General features: G+C 35.8%; 4 protein-coding genes across 4 annotated transcripts in view; all 4 read left to right on the plus strand.

The window, feature by feature from the left end:
* Positions 1 to 6,652, plus strand: part of LOC129570775 (uncharacterized) — a 33,771-nt gene extending 27,119 nt beyond the window's left edge. Inside the window, exons 2-4 of the mRNA XM_055450493.1 lie at positions 3,583 to 3,729; positions 3,812 to 3,961; positions 4,710 to 6,652. Of these exons, the coding sequence (XP_055306468.1) occupies positions 3,583 to 3,729; positions 3,812 to 3,961; positions 4,710 to 6,652 (2,240 nt within the window). The remainder of the gene's footprint in view (positions 1 to 3,582; positions 3,730 to 3,811; positions 3,962 to 4,709) is intronic.
* Positions 6,653 to 6,726: 74 nt separating this feature from the next.
* Positions 6,727 to 11,065, plus strand: LOC129570764 (thrombospondin-4-like). Its single transcript, XM_055450479.1, has 5 exons — positions 6,727 to 8,488; positions 8,574 to 8,717; positions 8,777 to 10,210; positions 10,359 to 10,502; positions 10,617 to 11,065. The coding sequence occupies exons 1-3, from the start codon at positions 7,472 to 7,474 to the stop codon at positions 8,921 to 8,923; spliced, it is 1,308 nt and encodes a 435-aa protein (XP_055306454.1). The 5' UTR covers positions 6,727 to 7,471; the 3' UTR covers positions 8,924 to 10,210; positions 10,359 to 10,502; positions 10,617 to 11,065.
* Positions 9,671 to 10,766, plus strand: LOC129570776 (F-box only protein 44-like). The gene is made up of 3 exons (XM_055450494.1): positions 9,671 to 10,210; positions 10,359 to 10,502; positions 10,617 to 10,766. The coding sequence occupies exons 1-3, from the start codon at positions 9,671 to 9,673 to the stop codon at positions 10,764 to 10,766; spliced, it is 834 nt and encodes a 277-aa protein (XP_055306469.1).
* Positions 11,066 to 13,719: 2,654 nt separating the features above from the next.
* On the plus strand, positions 13,720 to 20,963 carry LOC129570765 (nucleoside hydrolase-like). Its single transcript, XM_055450480.1, has 6 exons — positions 13,720 to 13,918; positions 14,007 to 14,232; positions 14,378 to 14,557; positions 14,612 to 14,735; positions 20,093 to 20,235; positions 20,572 to 20,963. Exons 2-6 carry the CDS (start codon positions 14,026 to 14,028, stop codon positions 20,887 to 20,889), a joined length of 972 nt encoding a protein of 323 aa, XP_055306455.1. The 5' UTR covers positions 13,720 to 13,918; positions 14,007 to 14,025; the 3' UTR covers positions 20,890 to 20,963.
* The last annotated feature ends 6,609 nt before the right edge of the window (positions 20,964 to 27,572 follow it).

Here is a 27,572-nt window from a genome sequence, read left to right on the forward strand (position 1 = left end):
GTGGGTTACTAGGCAGTTTTTGTAGCCCCATCGATTACCTTTCCAACAGTACCAGGATCTTGGCAATGTGTCAACTACTTCTTAGTTAGATTTCAGTTGGCGCAAACCCTTTTTTTCGATTTTTTCAATTTTCCGAAAAATTTACACTGGGTGAACTCGAAAATGTGGACCACTTACAGCCCTAAGATTTTGGTTTTATCGTTTTCTACCGAAAACAAAACTCCATGCAAATTTTCAGCCAATTCGCAGAGGGTCGATCCAATTCTTAACTGATTTCGTGTGGAATGGTTGATATATGATGTTTTTAAATAAACAGTGCTGCTTTATATATCGTATTTCATCGCCATTTAATCTGGTGTATCACCTCACACGTGTACATAATTTCATAATTACTTGCAATTAGGCTTTGAATATTGCCAAACATTCAACTTTTCCTCTCATCTTTATCTTTATTGTTAACTAACCATAATACATTTTAGTAATTTAAAATTTTACTGGTGGAATGTTAGCGTTGCAATTATTTTACTTTTCCGTACACATTTCTTAACACTTAAGAGAAAGTATAAGAATTTGTCCCGAAAACTTTTTCCGCCAAATTGGTTTAGAACATCATAAAAACTCATGAAACGCGTAGAAAATACTTTTTTGAGACACTTTTTCGTTCGTGTGCCGTCCATGTCGAGTTGAGCGGAAAAATGTCAAATGAAAAGGGATAGCTATATAGTTCACTATAGTTTCCTATACAGTATGCCAATTTCAGGTTATTATATAAACTTTTTTTACACAGGCAGGTAAGTTAGAATGTTGTGTAAGTGCAGTGTAGTGAAGTGATAAGTGTTTTTTTTTGTAGTTTGGTGAGTGTTTTTGGTACGGACGGGCATTCAAACAGATCTGTTTGTTTTCGACCGTTCTCCTTAAACTCTTTACCTCTCAGTGTTTAGTGCGCGTTTTTAAATCGTTATGTGAAAGTGTTTTTTTTATAAAAATGTGGACTGCATTCAATTCGGTAAGTACTTTTATTCCTCTGTTGTATTTCTCTTGTCTTCTAATGGGCGGTTGGTTGGGTGATCTTGGGATTGGCGCGTTTTCTTTATCATCCGCGTTTGTATCTATCATTTGTTTTCTTTCTTTATTCCCTGTTTGGAATATTTATTTCTCGTGTGCTTTTTTTTCGTGAAGTGAAAATGTTCTTAGTTATTTTATTATTGGTGTCCGTGAGCTCAGTGTGATTTTTTGAGTGTCTTTTTCTTAATATGAAGAAGAATATCTATTTTATCAATTTCTTTTGTAATTTCAACAAATATGAAGTTTTTGCGATTTTTTTTTGCCGTCATGTCGCTTCGAAAAAGTTAGCTTTCGTTAAAAATTTCGTCTTGATAATTATAAATTTTTCGTTCGCGATCATATCATCGCGGCGACTTTTTTCAGGCAGTAGTTTAAGAAATAAAGCTACTATTTTTAAAAAATTGCAAGGGTCTCGAGGAATAATACGGACGGCACACGACGAATCAGACCGTGGAGTACGATCCAGACTACTTGAGTAAGTCCCGATGAGTAACTGATTGCTTCTATTGAACCAGTTGTAGTTGCTTTATTGTGAGTTTCATTTCAAACAATTGATATTGAATTTATTTAACGTAATTCAAATTGAAACAACTGGTTCAATATTAACTCAATTAATTGGGTAAGCCATGCTAAAATCGTGACCGGTGTTTATAAGTTTTATGAAAACACATGGCATGACAGCTTTGACAGTGCGGCAACGTGCTGTCCATTGTCATGGTCTGTATAAACACCCGTCAGCTACAAAAGAACTTTTGAAATTTAGATTTGACATACTAGTTTGGTAAATTTTAATTAAATTCAGAACCAAATAAGTCAAAATTTCTTTTGTAGTGCTTCAAGGCCGTACTAAGTTGGTAGGCTCGTATGATTCGTAATTGAGCCGAAGATCCATAAATGCCGAACGACTGGAACAGTATGGTTTGCAATCAGCGTGAACAGTCTATTGAATAGACTCTATTCCTAGTATAAAGGGGATGTCATCATATAAATATATGGTTGAACAAAGCGGGTTTCGTGTCGGGTAATAGTGGTTTCGTGTCGGGTAATTGTTGTTTGCTGTTGGTTAATAACTGTCTTTATTGAATTTATTTCATTTTTTATCAAATCGAAGTTGTTCTTTGTATCAGTTTGATTGGTCTCAATAGCATTTATTGCTAGTTCGAGTGGAGTACAAAGAACAAAGCGAAATTATTCAAAGTGAAATTATTCGAAGTGTTAAAAATAAAAAACGAATTCATAAAGTAACAAAAGCGAATAAAATTTATAAAGGAAAGTGAAAAGAGAGAAACATGCCAAAAACTAAGCGAGGTTCTGGCTTCGGCTCAAAAAAGAAAAAAATTGAGTACAACAATATTCAGCATGCGGTTGAATTGTTGAGCTATCTGGAATAGTAAGTAGTAATAACTACAATTCATTATTTGTTTGTTCTATTTCAGTTCAACAAACAGAATGCTTTGCCAACTGTTCGGCACGGCGTCAATTGTTGAGAATGCCAATGTCATCAAGAATTTGGTTGCGCATTTCCGAAAGGAAAGTAAGGTTTTCTGCAAAGTTTTAGACGAAATTTGCAACCCTTCGCCCCTGAGCCTTGGCCGAAGAGAAGAAGCCGCGAAGAAAAGAGAACAAGAAGGATATCTATCAACAAGTTCAAGCAATGGGAATTGAAGGGGTAAATAAAAAGATCTTGAATTTGTTTGATTTAATTTTATCATCGATTTTCTTCTTCGTATTTGAAGTTTGTTGAAGTGCAAAATAAATGTGGTGGCAGCAGGAGCAGCTCTCCAAGCTGCAATAGAAGATGAAATTGCAACAGAAGCTAGAGCCCAAGATGAAGTAAGAACAAATGTTTATTGAAATGTTCATGAATTTTTTTAAGTTTTCAATTAAATTTTTTTACTTTTCTCAGCGACATCATCAGGACCCAAGCGCGACTCCACACTTAGCTTCTAAATGTGACACCTTGGTAAGTGTGAGCATTCGTCGTGCGAACAAGCAATAAAGAGAGTGAAAGCAAGTGCGCGTGTATTAGTCGCTACATTGAGAAGCATCGCATCAGGCTGCTCACTACCACACGCGCACTTGTTTCCATTCTCTTTGTCGCTTATTCGCAAAACGAATGCTCACACTTACCAAGGTGTCACATTTAGAAGCTAAGTGTGGAGTCGCGCTTGGGGATCATCTGCGTGAATTAGGGCCAGCTCCTGCTATAGTGATGGAAGGAGCATGATGTATTGATGAAATAAACACAGTTGTTTGATGTCTTTGGATATATACTCTTTATTCATTGTTCTTTGGTTGAAGGTTGTGTTGTGACTGAGTGGATGCGCATGACGTCGCGACTAATTCGGCTAATGCCGTAATTAGCGCAACGTCGTCGCATGTATAGTCGGAGAGTGCATGCAGATGTGTATGATTTACATAGGTGTATGCGCTCTCCGGCTATACTGCAAATTGTAAGTTTTGAGAAACTTCGGTTGGAACATCGGAAATCTTAATTTATATTTTTCTTTTGTATAGTGCAATTACCGACGCTTGATGTTGACGATGATATTGATGATGATTTCCACGTTCCCACATCATCATCTGGCACAAAAGCTGCCAGTAACGTTCCCACAACGTCATCTGGCACAAAAAGATCATCAATGGTCCAAGAACAGTTGAAAAGTTATTGTTTGGTTTTGGGTTCATAACCATGGTTATGAACATTATGCATAATTTTATGATATGGTTTTTTTTTTCATTTCAGAATGCGTTGAAAAATTACCAATCAATCAACTGTGGAAAGAATATGAGAAAGTTTTTGGAATGTTAAAGAATCAGGGCCCAAACCTGGGTGACAAAGGCCATAAACTCGAAACAATTTGTGAATTGATGCTGCAAAGAATCAGTAAACAAAGTAAAAGGTTTAATTTAAATGAAATGTACGGAGTGGTACGGGGTAAGCAAATTTGAATGAGAAACAAGTGTGTGTTCATATATTCTCTACATATTGCGTGTACACATATGTTCGTTATCACCAACTCTCCACCACACTCAAGCAAAAACAGACAGTAACATTGTCCGAAATGCATTCAGGTTAGCATTAAATTTATTTCAATAATTTAATCCGACTCCAGTAGAGTCAATAAGGTGAAAAATTGACATTCATTGGAATGTATTTAAGTGAATGTTGTTGGACTCTACGCCGTTTAACTGAGAGATTATTAGTAATTTCTCTCGTTCAATTTGATTTAATATGGCCACCAAACCAAAGTTAAACATTTACTCTCGACTAAAGAGAAAAGTGGGAGCATTAGTGGAAGACATTTCGTTTTTGAGAAATTGCAAACGGAAAAATATTGTGCCGAATTTTATAAAAATTAAGGCGGCCGTGAGCAATGAAAGAGCATGTGCAGCGATCAAAATAGCTGAAAAAGTTTGGCTCAAACTCGAAATAAAACACAAGTACAAAGAACTCGCCGAAAAAGAATTGGAACTATACAGTTTACATTTGGAACTCACTCGTAACCAAAGTGCGTGTGAACATAGTGAGTGGCTTGAATTCGATAGAAAAGTGAAGCAACAAGCGACACAAACGGTAGAAAGAAGAAAAAGAACGCATGAACACAAAATCGCGTGTCTGATCGAAAAAACGTCACTTAAAGAGCGGAAAAAGCCGGAATTGTTACCGAATTTTGTGATAAACGAATCGAGTGTTCAGTTCTGTGAAGAAGAGTTGAATTTATTGAACAAAGGCCTAAAATTCACTCCAAAACCAATGAAAATTCCTCTGCTCGAAACAGTGGTTGATATTGAAACGACCTTGAAGTACAAAGTGCCTTCAATACAGAATGATATTCGAAAAACCGCTGCAAAAGTGATCGACGACAGTGAAGTACACACATCGGGTGAAACAGAAAAACAACATCGAATCATTGGAAATTTAAAGAAGAAAGATGTTGTGTACGTAAAGGCCGACAAAAGCAACAGTGTTGTTATTTTGGATAAATGTGAATACGAAAGACGCGTGCTCGATTTAATCAAAGAATGCAATTATAAACAAGTGAATCGAAACCCACTCAATAAAATGATTCGGGAAACTGATGAATTAAGACAGAGAATTAAAGTTGCATTCAGTGATAGAACACGTAGAGCATTAATCGTGTCGAACCCCACTTTGCCGAAAATGTATGCTCTCCCCAAAACACACAAAGAAGGAAAAAAGATGCGACCCATTGTATCAAATATAGGGGCTCCATCTTATAAACTTGCCAAATGGCTGGTGGCAGAGTTGAAAAAATTGCCAAAGTGGGAAAGTTTTTCGGTCAAAAACACATACGATTTTGTGGACAAGGTCAAAACGGTGAAACTGAACCAAAATGAAATCATGACAAGTTTTGACGTGTCGTCGTTATTCCCGAGTGTTCCGGTTGACATAGCACTCGAAGTGTTGGAAAATCATTTGAACAATTTGGATATTGACAACGACAAACGACAGATTTATATTCAAACAGCTAGATTGTGCATGAAACATAATTTTTTTCAATTCCGTGATAAGGTGTACAAGGTAGAATTTGGTACCAACATGGGCAACCCGCTTAGTCCCATTATCGCGGATTTGTTCATGTCAGCGTTTGAAGTGAATTTAAAAAGACAAAACTTGTTACCGAGAGTGTGGCATAGGTATGTGGATGACGTGTGGGCAGTGATAAACAAAAATGAGATCGAAAATGTCTTAGACATTTTAAACAAGCAAGTCGAGACCATCAATTTTACGTATGAGACAGAAAAAGACGGAAAATTACCGTTCCTAGATTTGGAAGTACAAAGAATTGGCGGAGATTTGGAATTCGCAGTTTATCATAAACCCACAAGTACGATGCGCACAATCAAAAGTGATTCACACTGCCCAATCCAGCATAAAATGGCAGCGTATCATTCCATGGTCCATCGTTTATTCCGTTTACCATTGAATATTGCGAATTTTCGAAATGAATGCAAGCACATAAAAGAGACGGCGCGTGTGAATGGTTTCGATGTGGAAATAGTGGACAAATTGATTTATAAACATGGAAACAAAGTGAGAAACATGAATCTCACCACACTTTTTTCACAAAGAGACAGTCCGGAAAAACAGAGAGTTTCATTTGAATTTGTTCCGAGCATAACTAATAAACTGAAACAAAAATTCATCGAATATGGAATGGAAATTGTGTTCAGAAACGATAATAAACTATCAAATCTGTTAGGCTCAACGAAAGATAAAATTGAACCACTGAAAAAGTCCGGCATTTATACAGTGACATGTAGTGAGTGTAAAAAGGAATACACGGGACAAACAAAACGAAGCATTGAAAAACGTTTTGGTGAACATTGTGCATGCATTCGTCTAAATCACCCGAACAAATCAGCTGTAGCAGCTCACGTTCTGATAGACGGCCACACAAATGTAAACAAAGACTGTGTAAAACTGAAAAAACAAGTGAACGACAGCCGTCGGCTTGATGCGTTAGAAGCATTCTACATACAAGCGGCCGATGCAAACAACCAATCACTACACCAAGACAGGGGCAACATTGAATCGTCACTGTTTGCCAAAGTCAAGTGAAATGGTTCGGAATTGTTCTGGTGTGAGTGAGTGTGTATGTATCGAGTGTTGTTTTTTCGTTTCGTTGGTCTCAACTCAATTCGTGTATTGGCGTGCAAATTTGTCATGTGAAGCTGAAAATCCCGTTGAACGAATTAGTCGTGATTGCTGATGATGGACAGCAACATTGTCCGAAATGCATTCAGGTTAGCATTAAATTTATTTCAATAATTTAATCCGACTCCAGTAGAGTCAATAAGGTGAAAAATTGACATTCATTGGAATGTATTTAAGTGAAAAACAGACGTAATTACATTAAAAAGAGCGAAACAAGCAGACATATACATTTGAATGTATTTGTTGAGTGTGTGACTCGGTGTGATTGTGTTAATTTCCTTTGGCTGTGATTGCAATTTGCAACGAAGGAGAAGTAGAATGGAATGTGGAACTCGTTCACATTTACAAATACATTATGTATTGTTGGAGTAGAATCTGTGTTTGTAGTGTGTATATCGTTGACACTTGATTTGTGACGTTGCATAGTCATGATATTGCTAATTCGCAGACAGTTCAAAAAAATGTAATGTATTTCAAAATTTTCGTGGAAAGAGGAATCATTTGTCGTAATTTCATCATCTCATAAAATTGGTCTGTTCTGTTTGTGGAAAGACTTCACATGAAGTGGTAGCGTTGTAAAACAGTGATTGATTTGCATTTTTCTTTTCAAGTTCGGTTTATTTTTAAATAACAATTTGAATAATACACAACTCGATCGTTTTGGTTATTGAATAAAATAGTCGTATCCTTTGAAGAAAAAAAACAATAATTCAATAGTTAAAAATGAGCTGTGAAGAAACATTTAATCTACAATCAATTGAAGAATCGGATGGTTTTGAGGAAAATGGTTTAATACTTAACGATATTTATTTGCCGATTGAATTAATTCAGCGCATAATGAGTTATGCCGATGAAAAATCATGGCTGAATTACCAATTAGTTTGTAAACGATGGAACGAGACCATAATGGACTATGTTTGGCGAAAGAAGGCTGAGACTAAAACTGGCCACAAATTTTCTTTGAACACCGTTCTGGATTGGAAAGACTTTTATTTGATCTGCGCGAAAAATTTATACGGGAGAAATTTGCTGAAAAATCATTCGGGAGAAGAGGAATTTAAACACTGGATACTGGTGCAAAATGATTTTGCAGCTTGGAACTATGTACGTGATACGGATTCAAATGATTCTGATGACAATATAGATGGTATCTCAGACGAGGAATCGGATGGCGGAGAAGATAGCGACGGAAATATCCAAATCAATGGTGAAGCCGAAAGCAGCTCAAGCGAAATTGATGGCGATAGCGATAGCGATAGCGATATTGATGGAAATATCAGCATCGATGGCGCCAATCATAAAGACCACGAATCTAGTGATGACAACGCAAGTTCACACAGTAATAGAGATAATGAAAATATGAATCGCAACGACAATGGAAACGATACTGACAATGACACCGACAATGGAAACCTAAACGTCATTGAGATCGATAGTGAAAATGAACATCACAGCAACAGCGACCGTGAGAACGACAGCACCAGCGACAGTGATAATGACATTAACGATAGTAATTATGACACCAACGATGATGGAGATTATCTACAAGCAAATTACATGGGTGGATGGATCGTTGAATGTCCTCCGTATGGTGCACCACTTCCGCCACCACAACCAGAGTTTGAAGACAAAGAACATTGTTTCGTCACAACTTATTATGATTGCTACAAAGAGCAAGTAATCGACTTGATCAAAGAAGGTTTCTCGACCAAGATTTTAGACCAGGAACCACCAATTGAGGTAGGTTTTTCTCTATTTTAAATCATTTGTAACTGTTTATGGTAAAACTAATATTCGAGTTTCAATTTTAAAACCAAATTTTTAGATAAATGAATGGTATTGCTGCCGGTGGGATTGTGAAGCATTGTACAACATGCGTGTACGTTTATTGAACCAATCTCATGAAACACTTGATGAATTTGTTTTCAAAGATATTTTGGAAGGACCCCGGCTGAATATTTGGTTCAATGTAAGTGTCGTGTCATTGACATGAACATTTCTATTTTATTGAAAAGTTTTTGTTTTCAGGTGAAGCACGAATTTAAGAACTACGGCAAAGGATTACGAAAAATACGCTTCGTCGATGGAGGTCGTGATCGCCAATTCTGGGCCGGACATTATGGATCCAAAATGGCTGGAGCTTATGTCAAAGCCAAAATTCCAGAAGGTTTATGAGAAACAAGCGAACAAATGATGACATCTGCATTTCTTTGTCAACGTCTTTGGCTATAGTGCTTCAAAATCACCAATCTATTCATGACAAAAATCGGTCCATTTATGTATTTATAAATAATACATTCATTTCTTGGGTCTTATCCAGGGACTACTAAAAAAATCTCATTAAATTTTAAGCTTGGTTTTAGTTCATACCTGACATTTTAACTAACATTCACATCGATGTATCTCAGGCTGTTTTACTGTGCCAGTTGAAAGTACTTTTGCTATGATTTTATTTACACCAAAGTGAGGAAATATTCAAATAAAATCAAAAAAGAGTTAATTTGTTAAATCGAATATATTATTGAATTATATTTTTTCATCAGATAATAAATTAATCGTGCAAGTTTGGTATCGTTGGATAAAGTTTCTTTCAAATTTCATGCGAAATACAAATGATTTGGAAAAGCAACGTTCATCGTGAAGTTAGTTCATAGTTGCATATATCATTTTGACATTGACAGTTCTTGGCCCGAGATAATAGCATATACATGTATTTATTTTGTATTCATAAACACTTGCTGTTGATAAGCAATGATTCATTGCAATTAATAAGAATTCTATTGCTACAGACGACGAAATTCTATTGTTTTCTGAAGTTTATTTAAACATAAAGTGTAAATTCGTAGTGAGAGGAAAAACAGAAAAACTTTTACAGCGTTCACTCAAATCACTAAATCGGAATCATTTCATCATTCGTTCAAAATGGGTAAAATTGCGTCGAGAAATGTGCCAGAAGATTCCGATGAACTTGTCAACAATGGTTTAGTACTGAAAAATGTGGAAATACCACCGGAATTGATTGAGCACATATTATTCTACGTCGATGTGAAATCATTGTTGAAATGCCGTCGTGTGTGCAAATGCTGGAACGAGATAATAACAAATCATGTTTGGCGTAAAAAGGCTGAGAACAGAACGGGTTGTAAATTTACTTCAGAAACAATTTCCGAATGGAAAGACTTTTATTTGATATGTTGTGGTTTATTTGGAAGAAATTTGGTGAAAAATCATTCCGGCAAAGAAAAATTCAAGCATTGGCAAATTACAGAAAATTATGGTGATTGCTGGGCCATTGAATGTCCACCGATTGGTGCACCTGTACTAGAATCGGATGCCGAATTTGAAAATAAACAGCATTGTTTTGTGACTTCCTACGGTGAATGTCGTAAATATTATACGGTGGACTTGATTAAAGAAGGATTTACAGTGAATATTTTGGATCATTTGCAACCACCCATTGAGGTTAGTATTCTTAAAGCCATGCAATTATTATGTTTTTCTTTTGACTGTCTTTTACTTCGATTTTTCACGTTGCAAATTTTGAGTTTGGAACAACAGTTTCTCAAGTTGATTCAAAAATTCGATTCATTTTATAAATATTTATTTTCAGATAAGTGAATGGTATTGTTCCCGATTTGATTGTGCAGCAGTGTACAATATTCACGTGTATTTATTCAACCAGTCTGGTGAAACAATCGATGAATTCATCTTCGATGATACTTTAGTGGAAGATCGACAGAATATTTGGTTCAACGTAAGTGGCATTAGAACATTTTTTTTCTCCGAATATCTATTATAACTTTTCATTGCAATGCAAACCAATAATTCGACCTGCTATAAATCAAACCGTTCGATTTTCAAATTTCAGGTGAAACACGAATTTAAGAACTACGGGCAAGGCTTAAGAAAAATACGATTCGTCCATGGGGGTTGTGACCGGCAATTTTGGGCAGGACATTTTGGGTGCAAAATGGCCAGATCATGTGTTAAAGTCAAAGTTCCAGTTCGAGAAGATTAAGTTCCAGTTAATAAGGAAAACCAATGATAATGTTCAATCAGAAGTGACAACAAGAACTCTATCGCTAGTGCAGTTTATCAAATTAAACTATAGTCACCTTGCAATTACATGCACATTAAAAGTATTTTACTCTTCAGCTATCTAATTGAATTATCTCAGGTCACCGCACTTCATTCTTCGATAAGTTGTGAAATTTTCATCAATCAAAATGAAGAATTGAACAAATTGTTTTTAAATCAAACCAAATTAATCTTACAACGTCAAATAATATTATAAATAAAGTATGTTTTATCAACAAACAGGTCCATGTTCAATATCCCTATCAACTGCGTTACTTTCACGCAGAAACATGAAAAATAAAGCTATTGAAATCAATTGATAGTAAAATGTGGAACTGATGAAGTTAGTTCACATCTTGGTTCACATAAATACAGCTCATACATTTGAAATACCGCTTTGACATTGACAGTTCTTGGCCCGGGACAGTAACATTCACACAAATGTAAATATAAACACATTTGTTGACAAACAATCTGCGTCATTTGTGTGAATTTCAATGTGTAGAATTGTTGTGTAAATTGTAAGTGCTAATGCAAAAAATGAAAAATTTCACCAGCGTAGACCCAAATCAATAGATCGAAATAATTTCGTTATTTAATGGGTAAAATTTGTTTAAAAAAATCGAAATCCACCAAAAAAAACCGACGAGCTTGTCAACAATGATTTAGTACTGAACTGGTTGTTCGATTGCCTCAGGCACATCTTTTGAATGGAAAGATTTTTATTTGATTTGTTCGGAAAATTTGTTTTGAAGAAATTTGGTGAAAAATCATTCTGGTGAGAAAATGTTTGAACGTTGAAAAATTCCACAAAATTATGATAATAGCTGGGTCATTGATTGTTCACGCAGTGTACATTTCTTACCAGAACAGCCGGAATTCGGAGATAATTAGCATTGTTTTGTCAACTCTTACAGCAACTGCTATAAACATTACACGGTTGACTTGATTGAAGAAGGCTTTACCGCGAATATTTTGTACTATTTGCAACCAGTGACTGAGGTCAGTTTAAAGTCATGCAGATATTACGTATTATTTATACTAATTCTTAATGTGCCTTTCCATGGACAACAATTCACATTAATTCACAAATTCTCATTTTTCAAACGATTTCTGTAGATAAGCGAATGGTATTGCTGCCGATATAATTGTCCAAAATCGTACAACAATTACAACAATTGAACCAATCTGATGAAACACTTGATGAATTTCTATTCGAAGACAGTAATTTAATAGAAGACTAACAGAATATTTGGTTCAATGTAGGTGGAATATGGATTTTTCATCACAAAATTTATTCTTTCTACTATAAACCAAACAATCATTTTCAGGTGAACCACGAATTCAAGAGCTACGGCCATGGCCTAAGAAAAATACAAATCGTCCATGGAGGCCGCGATTGGCGATTCTGTGCTGGAAATCATGGACCCAAAATGACCAGAGCATGTATTAAAGTCAATGTTCCAGTTCGTGAAGATTATTCTAAGATGGAAAACCAATGACTATACCATCAATCAGAAGTGCAAAATAAAATTCAATTATCATTGGAGTTTGTTAGCTAGCATTCGTATTAATTCTCCTAGTCTATTTGTGATTTCTAGTCGATTTTTTTTTTGCTGCGATATAAGATTAAAACTAATTTCACAATATCATTGAGTCAATAAAATGGGCTGCTATTCGTTTGTTCTTGATTTAGCTAGAATGTTTCAACTACCTCAAGAATCACCTCTATCAGGAATGTACTCGGAATTTATAATTTGAACCGATATAGGTGTCGATAAAAATATTTTCTCCTAGATTTAAGTAAACCTCAAATGCCATTGGTGACTTTGGTTTTAGCGCTACAATCGATCGCAATTTGTAATTAAAACGCGAAAATTAAAATCATTGCTTCAGCAGTTAATTTAGCGCACACACACGCACATTGTGTTTGATACTGAAAAGAACGACAATGCTGCCGATGGTGATGACTGAATCAAGGTTTGTGAGGCGCGCTGAACGAGTCAATCGTTTCGGCTGGCTATTTATTCCAATAGTCACTGTCGTAATGCCCGTCGTTGCATTACTCTCGTTAACCGCTTTATAATCGGTAATGTTATGTTCATAATATCTACATATCGATTAAATTTGAATAAGAACTTGAATCGTTTTGATGATCATTTTTCAATGAATTTGAACTGTTTGCATCAATCTACATGACTAAGCGAACATGTATTTCCCGACAGGTGGAAAAACACGTTTTAGTATTGTTATGATGATCATACGCTAACGTTGAGGTACGCACGTTTAGAATACTTTTTATCTGTGTGTAATTACAGTAGTGTTTTTTGTCTATTGGATGAAAACAAATAAATCAATGAATAAATTAGAATGCTATTCCCTCATTCAATCACGAGAAGGCTGAGCTCATTACATTCGGATGCACCCAAAGGCCAACGCTCGTCTGGAAACCGACATTGTCGCTCCTCAATTGATAATTCCCGTACATCCTTATCATTTTCAATTTGTGTTGAGAGTAAGACGAAATCAAATATATGTGAAATTATAGTGAATTATGGATAGCCTGCACTAAGTTACTCTCAATATATATTCCTGATCCTTGTTGTTCTTAAAGAGAGAATTATATGCGTAACGCCAACTTGGTAACTCTCCTGGACTATGGAAAAAAGTCTGAAGAGTAAAATGAAAAATTATTTCGAATGAAACCAGAAAATAACATTTTGTAATCCAATGCTGATTTCTTTAACACACACATAAACTACAGCTTTATATTACTCATATTACGAGTCATTTTGAACGAATTGTCTGTATCATTTATTTGTGTTAGCATTAATAAAGTCAAGAAAGAATATAAAATGAGAATGTAAACCATTCTTATCTGTCCACTTGTTTATTTTCCTTCTGATTACCGAAATATGTGTGAATTGTATGAAATCACCAGCTAATTTTAACGTTATCAATTCCGAATTAGTTTATGATTTCGCAAAAAGCTGCGAATATGTTACTGTCAGGAGATAAGCAGAATAAATCAGACATAAAAGGAGTCATCATCCGTCCAAACGTTCATTCAATCGGCGACTACACTATTATTAGGTAAATCAAGAGTCTCTTTTCAAGCTTCTGTCGAAAAGTCTGTCGAAATTTTAGTTTTTTCTCCTTTTGAATAAATGAATCTCTAAAGATAAAGCGATAAAGTGAACATGTCAAGTGGAACAAAGCCGAATTACGTGATTTTTGACACGGATATGGGATCCGATGATGCCTGGGCATTGCAAATGATTCTAAAGGCGGAGAAAGTACTGAAGAGCGTCAAAGTGCTTGCAATTACCACGGTCAATGGGAATACAACAAATGAAAATGTCATCAAGAATACGTATCGAATTTTGGATGGTTTTGACCGAACTGATGTACGTTTTTTGCTTTTTTATAGGTATTTTATTAGTTTATTTTTGAATATTTTCCAATTTTTCGGTTCGCATCAATTGTGTGATTAGATGTTGGTTGAAATGAACTGAAAAAATTGAATAGAAGTTCACTCGTTCCGATCCACAGATTCCGATTTACAAAGGTGCAGATGAAGCACTCATTCCCGGTGATATCAAAAGGGGTTCTCACGGTGCCAATGGGTTTGCGGATGTTGAATTTTGGGATCTCGATAAATACCCAAGCGATATAAACACGCTGATCCAACGTAAGAGAGCTATTGAAATTATCCGGGATCTGGTAATGGAGGTAAGTTTGTGATTTGTGATAAGAACTTGAAATTAACCCATTTTCATTGTGTAGCATCCGAACGAAATTACGCTTATTTGCGTTGGACCTTTGACGAACATTGCATTAGCTATCAAATCATTCTCTGAGATTAAAACGAATATTAAGGAAGCCATGGTTCTGGGCGGCAACCATCAAGGTATATAATTTTAGTATGATTTTGACCAAAATATTCCACTATACAAGCGAAGTGTTGATGTTTGTTGAAACCTAGGGGAATATCACGCTCCTGAATCTTGTGAGATATTTGAGATATTTGAAATAAACATCAATTTTATGACATATTTTCGAATATTTCGAATAAATAAATCAGATTTTTGTGGATTTTGGAGATATTTCAGATTATTTGCATTAAATCCGAATAAATACATTTAAATATCATTCATAATCACAAATATCCACAATATTCCGCCGTATTCACAAATATCCACCATATTTCATACGATAGATTCTTTAGAGATAAATTAGATTTTTTTGAAATATTTGAAATAATTTAAACGTTCCTCGAACAGTACTCAAACGATAGTTCAAAGTTAACCATTTAAAATGAACTTCTTTCCTTATCATATCAGATCTTCATTGATTTCGAAATTTATAATAAATTTATTGAATTGAATTTTATTGCACCGCCAAAAAACTGGCTGAATATGATTTAAATTTAAATTTATACAATATAATTTACATCAGTTGTTTGTATTTACATTTTCTCTTTGAGATGACAACACTTTCGCAAGGTTAAATTTAAATGAGTCTCTAGTTTGAGCAGAGTTTACAATACTTATAAAATTATTTATATAACGTACTAATCGTGCAATAGGCTGCTGACGCAAATAATCAGTATCAAATAAAGGTTCGCTTAGTACTCTGTTATTTCTTAAAGAGCGACGATTTTCAAGCCTTACAAATTTAGAGCTAATAAATGTATCATTAATATTGTTTTTAAAAATATCGTAAGCAAGAGTTGCATCAGCAATTTCTCTACGCAAATCTAACGATTGTATTTTCAGTTGCTAACATCGATCAAAATAAGGAGTAAGTCTGAATGAAGTAGCGTTACGTCTATTTTCTAACAAATAAATAACAAATTGTTTTTGTATCGATTCGATGTCCCTGATATAAATATCCTGATATGGGCTCCATATAACTGAAGCAAATTCTAAAATAGGCCTAACATGAGCCAGATACAATATCTTTTGTGTTTCGTATGTAAAGTTGCCATTTGAAAAATGCTTAATACAGCCAATCATGCGCCTCGATTGTATTGTTTTTTGTTCGATGTGATGACCAAAGTGAAGCTGCTTATCAATCAAAACGCCGAGATCGCGAATCTCTTCCTTTCTCTCGATTAAGTAGTCTCCCATGGTGTATGTCGTGATGATGGATGACTTTTTACGACAAAGTGTCAAAATCGCACATTTTTGATTGTTGAAAAATAGTCGATTGGCATTACACCAAAACATGAGTTTATCAATATCATTTTGAAGGTGATGCGTGTTGTTTGACATGGTATTGCCTCGTATTTCCAATGTCATTTTGATGTCGTCTGCTAACAGCAGCACGGTAGACTTTTCAACAATGGCACTTATGTCGTTTATAAACATGGTGAACAAAACTGGCCCCAGAACACTTCCAGCAGGCACACCAGATGGCGACGGGTATGATCTGGATTTGGACTGGCCAATCATCACAAAATTGAAACGACCGATGACAAAGTCGCATAGCCATCTGGCGGTTTTACGACCAATTTTGAAGTGAGCAATTTTCTCGATGAGTTTTCGATGCCATACGCGGTCGAACGCAGTTTTAAAATCTCCGTAAAAGACATCAAGTTGCGTTTTCTTGCGAAACGCATCGTGCGCTAATGTAGACAGGCTCAGTAAATTCGTTGTAACAGAACGCTTTGTTCTGAATCCATGTTGTGAATTCGATAATTGTGGGTCAATGATAGCACTCAACTGGTGCTTGATTGCTAATTCAAAGATTTTCAGAATGACTGAACTGATTGCTATCACACGGTAATTTGTGACATCCTCTTTGGGGCCTTTTTTGTAAACTGGCACAACTCTCGACAGCTTGAGCAGATACGGAATAGTACCAGCATCAAATGTTTTCTGGTACAAAAGCCATATTGGCCAAACAATGGCGTCGATACATTGCTTGATGACAAACGGTGATATCTCATCTGGTCCAGCACCACTATGCCACTTTAAAGAGTTAATGGCTAGTTCGATACTTGTCAATGACACATTGATTTCAGTAGAATCAGCACTCTCTTGAAATATTTCGTCGAAATTCCAAAGTTGTTCATCAGCTACATAAATTGTCTCGAAGTAATCTGCAAACAGTTGAACAATATCATCAGGTGAATCAGCCGTGGCATTATTGTTGTGCATTTGATTTGGATACGTAGCTTGTTTGTTGCCAATTTTCGCAAATTTCCAAAACTCTGCTGGATTCGATATTATTTTGAACACCAGCAATGTATTCACTATGCAGTTTATCGTTCAACTCATTGAAATCACGACATGCATCGATGTATTCTGTTGTTTGAATGCCTTTCGGTTTACGCTTGAACGATTTATCTCGTTGATTTTTCTTATGCTGCAACTCATGAGTCCACCATTTAGGCTTGTTAGGGTAATTGGTGACCAAAACCTTTGGTATATTGTTCTCTGTGAGTGTTTTCATGGTGCAGTGGAAGAAGTCAAACGCTGAATGAACATCGCGAATACTAAATTCGTGTTGAAAATTTATGCACTCAATCTGTTGACAAAGTCGTCGATAATTTCCACGAGAGTATTTGAACACTAATTTGGGTTCAGCACGTATCATTGATCCAACTTTGGAATATTCAAATTCGATGGCGTACGGTTTATGATAAACATCTTGTTGGCTCTCATCAACGAGTGTGTGTTGGTCGACACTCAATTTGACTTCACACGAACTGTTCACAAATAGTGAATCCAACACATTCGAAGCTATATTTTTAATGTTTGAAATTTGATACAGCGGCAGTCCGAGCATTTTAGTCAAAAATGTATTCGCGTTTTTCAAATAGATAGATCTTGTTTCTATTGAAATGATAGGCTCGTAGCAATTTTCAGCTTCATTTGCAGTCCATTGGATGTCTTTCAAGTTGAAATCACCCAAAACCATCACTTGGTGGGCAGGAAAGCGATTCATGAGTGACTTGATATTTTCAAAATGTTTGATGGCGATGTCAATATCGAAGATTTTCATGTAACATAGGTACAGCAGAATTGGTGTTGGCTTCAGTATAACTTCAACCGCTACCGCTTCACAATCTGGATCATCGGGTAAATTTACTTGTCGGCTCCTCAGTGTACAGTGTACCAAGACAGCAACTCCACCCGCTCTTCTGCTTCTAATTTTTTCGGTTTCAGTCGCTCTGTCGCAGCGATACACGTTAAACATGCTTGGGAAGTAAACACTGGACGAATGATTCGATGTGAGCCAAGTTTCAACGAGACAAATTATTTTGTAGAGCGATAGCTCAACTTTCATGCAGAAGTTACGTTTGTTTTCGACGGATCTGATGTTGTTGTAATAGATCAGCAACCTGATGAGATCAACGAATTGGTCATTTGTTGAGTTTTTACTGCGAAGGCGGTTGATTTTCTGTTGAATATCATTGACACGCAGGAAAAAATTATCGATGTGGTCGTCACTGAAATCGGATTCATCGAGTTCGGTCATTTTTAGCAGCATTTCGTATTCAAGTTCAATGATTCTGTCATTGATGGTGTTATTTTGATCAGGAACTGATGTAATTGTGGCAGGTAACATATTCGTGTTGTTTGAACTCTCTGACGGTGACATGAAGTAGCTCGTGATGAGCGATTGTGTACAATTTCTGCGGATGGAATTGCTCAAATTAAATTGTGCAGCATCATGTCTCTCAAGCCGAGAGCATATACTATATTTTTGTGTGTTACCTGCAAGGGAATTTTTGGTGCTGTTGGATTTTATTCGGCTGGGCCGAATTTGCTCCGCTGCTCCCGTTTTTTGACGATGACAACTCTTTGGCTTCGTTCTCAGTCATTTCCACGGTGTCATCCAACTCATTGGTAGTCGAATCAGTGGCTGATTTCGTAATAAAATTGCCGAGTGTTGCAGGCTTCGGCTTCTTCTTCTCGACAAATTCGCCGAATTCAACATGATTTGGCCAAAAATCGGGTGACATAAATTGACCATAAAGAACTTCAGTACACTGCAGCCGGTACGAGATGTAGGTGTACTGATTCAAATCGGCATCCTTTTTGGCAAGCAAATGCAAAGAAAAATGCTTCTCGTCAACATCTGACACATGTTGTTTGATGTACGAGGTGATATCGTCGATAGTCACACTTGTTTCCAAACGAGAAACATAAATAGACTTGTCCAAACGAGTACGGGCAATTTTTGTCGGTTTTCGTGCACCAATTGTAACTGCCGAACCAAGTCCATGATGCACAGAATTTCCAACAATCAATGTTCGCTTTTTAATGGCAATCTTTGTTTCGGCATCCAATTCACGAGTTTCCTCTTTCGATTTCAATGAATTATCTGTTTGAGACTTATCAGCTGCGGTAATTGGTTTATCAACACTATGTTGTTGTTTACTTTGCGACGCAGAAGTTGACGCGACTACACTTGCCCATGTTTCAGTTTGTTGTTGTGTTGAATTTTGGATCGTTGAATCCATTTCTCTGACACAGCTCTTCAATGAATTCAATGTCTCAGTGTTAACATCAATTTTAGCTGATAATTCAGCAATCACATCGGACAAATTAATGTTTTCGCCAGATACACGAGCAACGGCTGGTTTTCCTAGCAAAACGTCATTGATTTCGGTTGGTTTCGGTGCTTTGCGCTTTGGTGACTGCACTGATGCACATAAACATTCGTCACACAAAAAAACAATGTTGTTTGTGGGAAAAACTTTGCTGGCCCTTCCTTGAACATCGTAGCATGGCAGATGGAAATAGCCTTTGCACAAATGACACTGAACTGGAAATTTCACGTTTTCCGATGGACAATCAGGGGTACACTTTCTTAGCTGTGACATTACTCAGTAAATGTATGAACAATGAACGATGTTTGAGGTTAGGTGGTTTGTTGATTGCCGCAGAAAAACAGGAAAATTTTCAATGAAAATACAACACTTAAAATTTTGTGAGACAACTGAACTTCAATATATTCCGAAACGGCGGTAAAAGTTTAGTAGAATTTAGCCAGTTTAATAATTTTTCTTTGGTGATTTTGATCAAAACAATGCAAAAAAACGAGAAAATATTACGGAGCAAATTTCAATGCAAAGCCGAGTTGACAGTTGTCCAATAGTGTAATTCAAGTAATAGAAATAATTTAAACGTTCCTCGAACAGTACTCAAATGATAGTTCAAAGTTAACCATTTAAAATGAACTTCTTTCCTTATCATATCAGATCTTCATTGATTTCGAAATTTATAATAAATTTATAAATTATAATTTCAGGTATCGGAAGCATCAAACCATGTGCCGATTTCAATTTTTATATGGATCCAGAAGCAGCGCACATCGTACTAAATTCACTCACCTGTCCAATTACAACGCTCCCGTTAGAATGTGGCCTGGTACAAAATCTGAACATTCCCTTGGTATGAAAATTAATTTGGTTTTGCTCATTACCTCTGACAAAAAAAATGAATCTAAACCATTTCCTCAGAAATAATCGAATTTAAAACCAAACACTTGAAATAAATACGTGAATAATTTGAACCTAGTTTACCGTACAAAAATGATTTAGTTAATATTCATTAGAAAAATTGTTTTGATTCAACAAATGATACACTTTATAAAGTGTATCATTTGTTGAATCAAAACAATTTTTCTATTAAATAAAATACACGATAAAACCTCAAAATCAAAAGATCAATTAATATTCATTGTTTTAGTTGATAAATGTTCAAAGGAAACATTATTTTCATTCTCAGGATTGGAGATTCAACGTTCTGGCTAATGTAAATGCTAATGACAAAAACCTAACGTTACTCAATGAAATTGAACGAATCCGTTTTCGTGGTCGCCTCTCCTATGTACCGTACGATGCTCTATTGACCGCAGTCTTCTTATTCCCTGAGAGGTGTATTCGAACTAAAAATCAGTGCAATGCCACCGTTGAATTGCACGGTTCACATACACGCGGACAAACAGTTATTGATCGTCGTAATTCCAATTACAACGTAACAATCATCGAACAAGTGTATGAAGAAGAGTTCAAAAATAGTCTCGTGTGGACCGTTTCGGAATAGGACCTTCCATAATAATATTTTTCAATGTTAAATAATGCACTGAACAATCCCTGAAAAATAAATGGTGATGAAATAGAAAAACAACAAATGTGCAAACACAAGCAGTCATGCTTCAAGTTTTATTATTCCAAAAGAAAGAGTGAGAAAATCTAAGTATAGTTTGTGGACATCTTATTGCCCATAGAATTCTTAATTAATTATATTTTTTGGCACTGTGAGTTTTAGTGGCTTACACTTCGAATGACATGTTAGAAATATGACTTCCCTTGGCTGCCTTGCTCACATTACGGCTATGGCATATTTATCAATATTATTTTAATCATAAATTATGACTCATAATCATTCCATTTGCATGTACCAATCCGTTTCATTTCAATCAACGGCAGGTTGACATTTCCATGTTTTACGTTCCATTTCGTTTTGAGAAACATCTCCTTGGGAACATAAATCGTAAGCTTTCGTGGTCTGATCAACTTTCCGCGTTCTTCATTCAATTTTTTCAATGGTAGAATTTTGTGATCATGTTCTGAATAACGCGTATAACACGAATAACGCAAACGGAGTGTCTTCAGATTTGGTAGCTGTTGAATTAACGGCAAAATATCTACATATTCGGCACCCACAATAGACAAACGCGCCAGATTCATATATTTCACTGGTTCAATCATCAATTTCGTGATTTTTTCAATGTAAATTTCCAATGCTTTCAAATTTGGTAAAACTGGAAACATTCCTTCATCGAAAAAATAAATGGTCAAACTTTCAAGACCTTTAAGTGAAGTCAATCCAATAGCCCCAACCGTAGATACTATTTTGTCCATAGCAATATGCAAACATTTGTAGAATCCTTGTTCGTAAAGTTTACTTAATAGTCTACAGAATGGTGCCATACAATCCAAACGTTGAATTTCATCGAAATTTGTGATCACCAATAAATCTAGCTGTGCTTTGAATGTCAGAATTGCATCGTTGTTGCTCCAAATGCTTTCTGCATCGGTGGAAAAGCTGCAAACGTTGGGATTATTCTCGAAAAATTCAGTCAAGCCATCAATTGAGGGAATCGGCGTCAGTTCCAAGTGTTCAAGTATCGGGTATTTTTGTTTTATCCATGGGCCTGGAATTTCTTGACGATGCTCAAATTCATATTTCAAACCATCCAAATGAAGACGCTTGAGATTTTCACATTTTTTCTACATTATATCGTATAAGTTCTTCCGGACGATAACAAATATCAAACGAACTGTTTCAAGCTTGGGAAAAATGCTACCGATTGCATTTGCTACTCTTTCATTCACTTGGTGCTCTACCTGCTCAAGACACCTAATTCCTTCGAATTCGTTGATGTGCGATTCCACGTACTGAAGAGGCTTTTGGTTGTATGCTTCGAAATGGATTTTCGAAAATAATCGATTGAATCTGGGCAACGAAGTATAATCTCCACTGATGTATACATAAGGTCTGTACCTTTCCATTTGAAGTGTAGCATCTGGGTAATTCCGCTTAAAATATTCGCCGGTCACTTTGAGCATTATCTTGCATGTTTGGCCAAATGAATGCAAGTCGTTTAGTGACAAATACTCGAATATTTCATCAAAACAATCGATGTCCAGCTTGAAAATTTTCGGTGACGGCGACTCAATTGTTGGTTCGACTGTAGTTGCCGTTGACACTGTTTGGTTTCGATCTTCAACGAGCCAACCTTTGGCATTTGAACCAATTGTCATTCCATTTTGGTCTTCTTCAAGCCAACCTCGATTATCCCGGGACATTTTTGGTCGTTTCCGTGCACTAGTTTCCATCGTTCTTTTGCTCATTTTCAGAAAGTGACTGTCACTTTTGCTACTGTAGTTTTACTGTGGGGAAAAATCACGAGAGGCGTTAAATGTTTTTGGAAACCTTTTCACGAATGGTTAAAGCTGATAAAATCTTGAAACAATAATGCTAAAATTGAAAAATCATTAAAATACATATACAAACCTTTGGAAAACACAACTTTTCAATGATTTCAGCAATAATTATTCGACTGCTGCATATACGTATACAAACACTGCGAAAAAATGCACTCAAATTGACACTTGTTGCTGTTCGGCATGAAGTTGGCTCAATACATCACTTGTACTTCGAACTAAATTCAAACGAATTTTGTTTGAAGAAAACCGTTGAAATATTCCATTTTCAATTAATTTCAATTAGACTGAATTCAATACAGAAAAATAAAGAAGTACAGAAAAGTACAGAAAAATAAACAAAATACAGTAGAACCTCGATTATCCGTCAGGCACCGGACCAGCGCATTGACGGATAATCGAAAAAGACGGATAATCGAGACTTTCATATAAATAAAAGAAAATAATCAAAATTTCCATACTTTCTAATTAGTTTTGATGAAAAACAAGGTGATGTAAAAAATATATAATAGATGTGAGAACAGATTTGGTGCATTGTCCAAAATATTGGACAATCTTGTATATACGAGAAGTGTACCGAAAACGCAAAGCCTCTGATTTCAAATCTTATTGTGCGAATGTACAAGGGGCACACAATTGATTTTGATTATGAAAGTTAGTTGGCAACTTTATTCGTACGTTCAAGTGAAATAAACTGAAAAATGAACTGAAAAAAAACTTTTCCACCTTGAAAAGGTGTGACGGTTAACGGAGGTGACGGATAATGGGAGGACGGATAATCGAGGTTCTACTGTAAATACAATAAAACAAGACGAAGAGAGAATTTTTTTTTCAAATAGAAGAATTTGCATATATATTTCCGGTGAGAGTAAAGAATCTGTGAACATATCATATGAAGCTATAATCAAGCATTGAAATCAGCAATCTTCACAAATTTTTTCGAACCAATTCAAATAAAAGTCAATTCAAAGTTTGAATTTCAAACATATGATTCATCAATAAAAAATACTATGTAAATTCAATTGATCAAAGTTTCATGAAATCCAGCCTAAAGAATTAAAATGTATGACTAACTTCTCCACTGAGATCCGTTTATAATTGTGATCACTGTGATTTGCACATGTATGAAAACTCGAACCCAAAAAAATTCAAATAAAACTAGCCAAAGTCATTTATTTTTGCAAAATTGATAATATTTTTTGTTTATTAAATTCGTGTAAAGCAGGTATTTCGTGTTTGAACAAAATGTATGGACCATATCTATTGACTAGATCGAGAGGAGAGTATGTGAAAAAATTCTAATATATTTTGAAAGAGGAGAGTATGATTTCTGTTGATTCTATCTGCGCTAAAAGGAAGTATGTTGGCATCCCGTCTAGCCTCCGCGGTTTTTCACGGTTTCCGCGAAACTGATAAGAGATAACAACATGGTGTCTTCGGCAAAGTTGTAGTACTTGAGGTTTTCTTCAACATTGCTGAAGACATCTATCTCTTATCTCTTATCAGTTGCGCGCAAATCGCGCACATAAAAAAGCAAATTTTATATAGAACTTTTTTTTTCTTATCATTTTTCGCGCTTTTAGCGGAGCTGATAAGAGATAAGAGATAACTGACTTCAGCAATGTTATAGAAGTGCTACAACTCTGCTCGAGTGCTACAACTTTGCCGAAGACACCAAGTTGTTATCTCTTATCAGTTCCGCGGAAACCGTGGAAAACCGCGAGGACCCGCCAAAAATGAACATACTCGCCTTTAACCATTTTTGAGTCGAAAGAAACTTACTCTTCTCTTTCACAACAAAGTCAGATGAACTTACTCTCCTCTCGATCTAGTCAATAGATATATGATAAGTACGATAACGCATAGGATAAAAATCACGGGAATGACAGTAATCGATAGTTGAGATTGGTTCTGCTCTTCATATGTATTGACCGTGATAATTTTCGTATGATTTGTGATTTGATTTTGTACTTGGACAACAATCGTGAGCGTTGATTCCAAGAAAAGATTACGTCTTATTGTGAACCATGGCGTATTGCCTGTTTGCCATTGTTCATCGGTAAGTATTTCATCTGTTGTGTTATAGTATGAGCCAGAACTGTATGTATAGCAATATTGGTAGGGCGGAGAACCAAACTCCAAGAAATATTCAGGAACATGCCGTCTTCACGTTTTGTCCGTAAATTACCCGCAACCGATAGGCTTGTTAATGGGCCTGGAAAACGAAATGAAATTTAGATAGTAAAATCCATATGAAATTAAATCCCAAATAAAACGATTTTGAATTTAAGAAACAATGTTTGAAACCTAATTTGAACAATGATCTTTCTCTTAAAGTGACCGTAGATTTTCTTTGGATCTGGTGCGACATTAGATTTATTCATGCACACATACGGTTGATCGATGATGGGAGAGAGTTTTGTGGGTGAAAACACTGTGGACGACAGCAGATGCGTTCCATTCATTGTATCCTTCGGATCCACTTCACCATTTTGAACCAGCCCGTCGACTGTTTCATTGACATATTGGTAGTCACTTGTTGTGTCACGTCGTCTTCTTTTCGGCGGTTTCAACAGCGTTGTATTTGTTCTTGTCGTTGACAGCGTAGTTATTGTTGTTGTTATGGTCGTCGTCGAATTGATAGTCGTAGTCGTAGTGGTGGTAGTAGTGGTGTTGGTGATAGTGGTGATTGTCGTAGGCTGTGGCTGTGGCTGTGGCCGAGGCTAAGGCTCGAACGACGCCTTCAAAAGTACTTCGATATTGTGCTTTGAGTTTTCGTCTTTAAAAAAATTCGACGAATTCCACTGCTTCGACTGTCCAACTTATTCGCAATCGACAAACCAATAGACAGAAACATACGGTGCATTTTTTACCATTGATTTTTTTGTTTTTATTTTAATGATAAGCAATCTAATTAAAATACAGACTTTTCAAAGTTATTGCATAAATTGTTTGGAATTAGTGTAGAATGATTGGTCAAATAGAAGCTGAAACATAGAATTGTAATACAAAAACATTCCCAATCAAATGTTATAATGTAGCAATAGAAAATATCCTCTTTACAGCGAATAATCTAAATAATCTTCTCGAAAAATGGCTTGAGTTCAAGTATTTAATCAGTTTGCAAATGATTCCGAATCAAATCGCACATATGTTTATTGCCATCAATTATGCAATTACTTTGCCATTCACTGCCTAAACGCGTTTGCAGGTCAATGCATTCCGATTGAAACTCAAAATAGAATCGAAATTTCTCCAACGATTTGAATTGGTCCATCCACTGAATAGCGACACTCGGTGTGAATTTGCAACAACTGAGATCGATTTGTTCTAACCATGGCAATGTGTTTGCAAGTTTTGAGACATTTAAATCTTTTTCTTCGAATTTATGTTTGCTATGATGTGGTTGAGTTAGGCTTAAATTTGTAATTGATGGATATTTACTAAAGAAATCATAGAAATTGTCGTCATTCTCAAAATGAATTTCCAAGCAAATCTCTTCTAAATGATCCAATGGTAACCTTATGCTCGAACTTTTATGCTCACCAAATTGCTTTGTGTTTTTCAATTGTACGACATCAAATACACTTTCGGTGCGTTGACGAGTTGCCAGCGAATATCTGTTCGCCGAATAATCAGAATTTATTTTCATTTGGTTTAAGTATGGAAAATATTTCTCAATGTTTGCAAAATCAACGGCAACACAGTGAACATTTTGAATAACATGATGACCATAGATTATCATTAGATGTTTCAGATTCGGGAAAAATTCATTCAAGAAATGTGTTGTTAGTCCATTTTCCCAGATGATAAGTTTTTGCACGCCCAAAAGTGGCTTCTTCAAGTGCTTCAATACACCCTCTGACGTGACCATAAATTCCAAACTTTTTAATTGATCAGCACAATATTCACCGATGTAGGTCACCAAATGAATAAAACTGGCAATTTCCGTAAAAATCAAACCATGCATGTCGATTCGCAGAATGTTATGCCCAAAACAACGGATTGTTTTCAAAAGAGTTTTGAAAGCATAGATAAACATCCTGTTGTATCCATTAAAACCAACTTTCATAGCACGCTGACCCTTTTCCATAGAACTTATGAACACTATTTTGTTTCCATACTTCAGACCGTACATCAAATCGGCTGCTTTTCTCAGATGCGTATGAACATCAGCTACACTTAATAAGTCTTCAAAACTCAAATAGTTACAGATTTTCTCTAAACAATCGATATTGACGTCTGTAATTTTTGTGCTTGGAACAGGTACATCGAGTGTTTCAGCGGAATTTTCAGCCATTTTTAGCGATACTGGAAAAGAGAAATGAGATTAATTTTAAAATTGATTTGACTTGTTTTATATTTAGCGGAATTAGATCAAGTCATTTTTGAGACATTTGAAGCGTACTTACTTTGTCGATTTTCAAATTCACAACAACAAATTCAACCGGTCTGCTATGATATGTGTTGAGTCAACACTGTTAACCAAACTGAGCATCGATGTGAAAAAAATGTCTAATTTATTGGGGCAACACATTTGCTTTGTTTTTTTTTGTCGGAAAGTCTCTGTATCCATTTACAGCTAAAAACCTTTGTGTATTTTTCTTCGATTCCCGAAATTTCTTCGTCGGTTCATAACTATTCCTTCTTTTCGTATTTTTTTAACAATGGAAGTTTTGATGTTCAGCAAAAATGTCATTTTTGACTAAAATATTCGAAAAATGCTTCATTTAATCCCTAGAATTGTAATATGTTTTACCTGTAGAACGGAAAAAC

The sequence above is a fragment of the Sitodiplosis mosellana genome, unplaced genomic scaffold (assembly GCF_009176505.1).
Source record: "Sitodiplosis mosellana isolate CC-2019 unplaced genomic scaffold, AAFC_SMos_1.0 Smas_scaffold_80, whole genome shotgun sequence".
Taxonomy (NCBI): domain Eukaryota; kingdom Metazoa; phylum Arthropoda; class Insecta; order Diptera; family Cecidomyiidae; genus Sitodiplosis; species Sitodiplosis mosellana.

Bases quoted from the DNA above. Each gene is read 5' to 3' on its own strand.
- LOC129570764 (XM_055450479.1), top strand. From the start codon at position 7,472: ATGAGCTGTGAAGAAACATTTAATCTACAATCAATTGAAGAATCGGAT. The intron at 8,489-8,573 runs GTAGGTTTTTCT...CCAAATTTTTAG, and splicing joins ACCAGGAACCACCAATTGAG to ATAAATGAATGGTATTGCTG. The intron at 8,718-8,776 runs GTAAGTGTCGTG...TTTTGTTTTCAG, and splicing joins GGCTGAATATTTGGTTCAAT to GTGAAGCACGAATTTAAGAA.
- LOC129570776 (XM_055450494.1), top strand. From the start codon at position 9,671: ATGGGTAAAATTGCGTCGAGAAATGTGCCAGAAGATTCCGATGAACTT. The intron at 10,211-10,358 runs GTTAGTATTCTT...ATTTATTTTCAG, and splicing joins ATTTGCAACCACCCATTGAG to ATAAGTGAATGGTATTGTTC. The intron at 10,503-10,616 runs GTAAGTGGCATT...TTCAAATTTCAG, and splicing joins GACAGAATATTTGGTTCAAC to GTGAAACACGAATTTAAGAA.
- LOC129570765 (XM_055450480.1), top strand. From the start codon at position 14,026: ATGTCAAGTGGAACAAAGCCGAATTACGTGATTTTTGACACGGATATG. The intron at 14,558-14,611 runs GTAAGTTTGTGA...TTCATTGTGTAG, and splicing joins TCCGGGATCTGGTAATGGAG to CATCCGAACGAAATTACGCT. The intron at 14,736-20,092 runs GTATATAATTTT...TTATAATTTCAG, and splicing joins TCTGGGCGGCAACCATCAAG to GTATCGGAAGCATCAAACCA.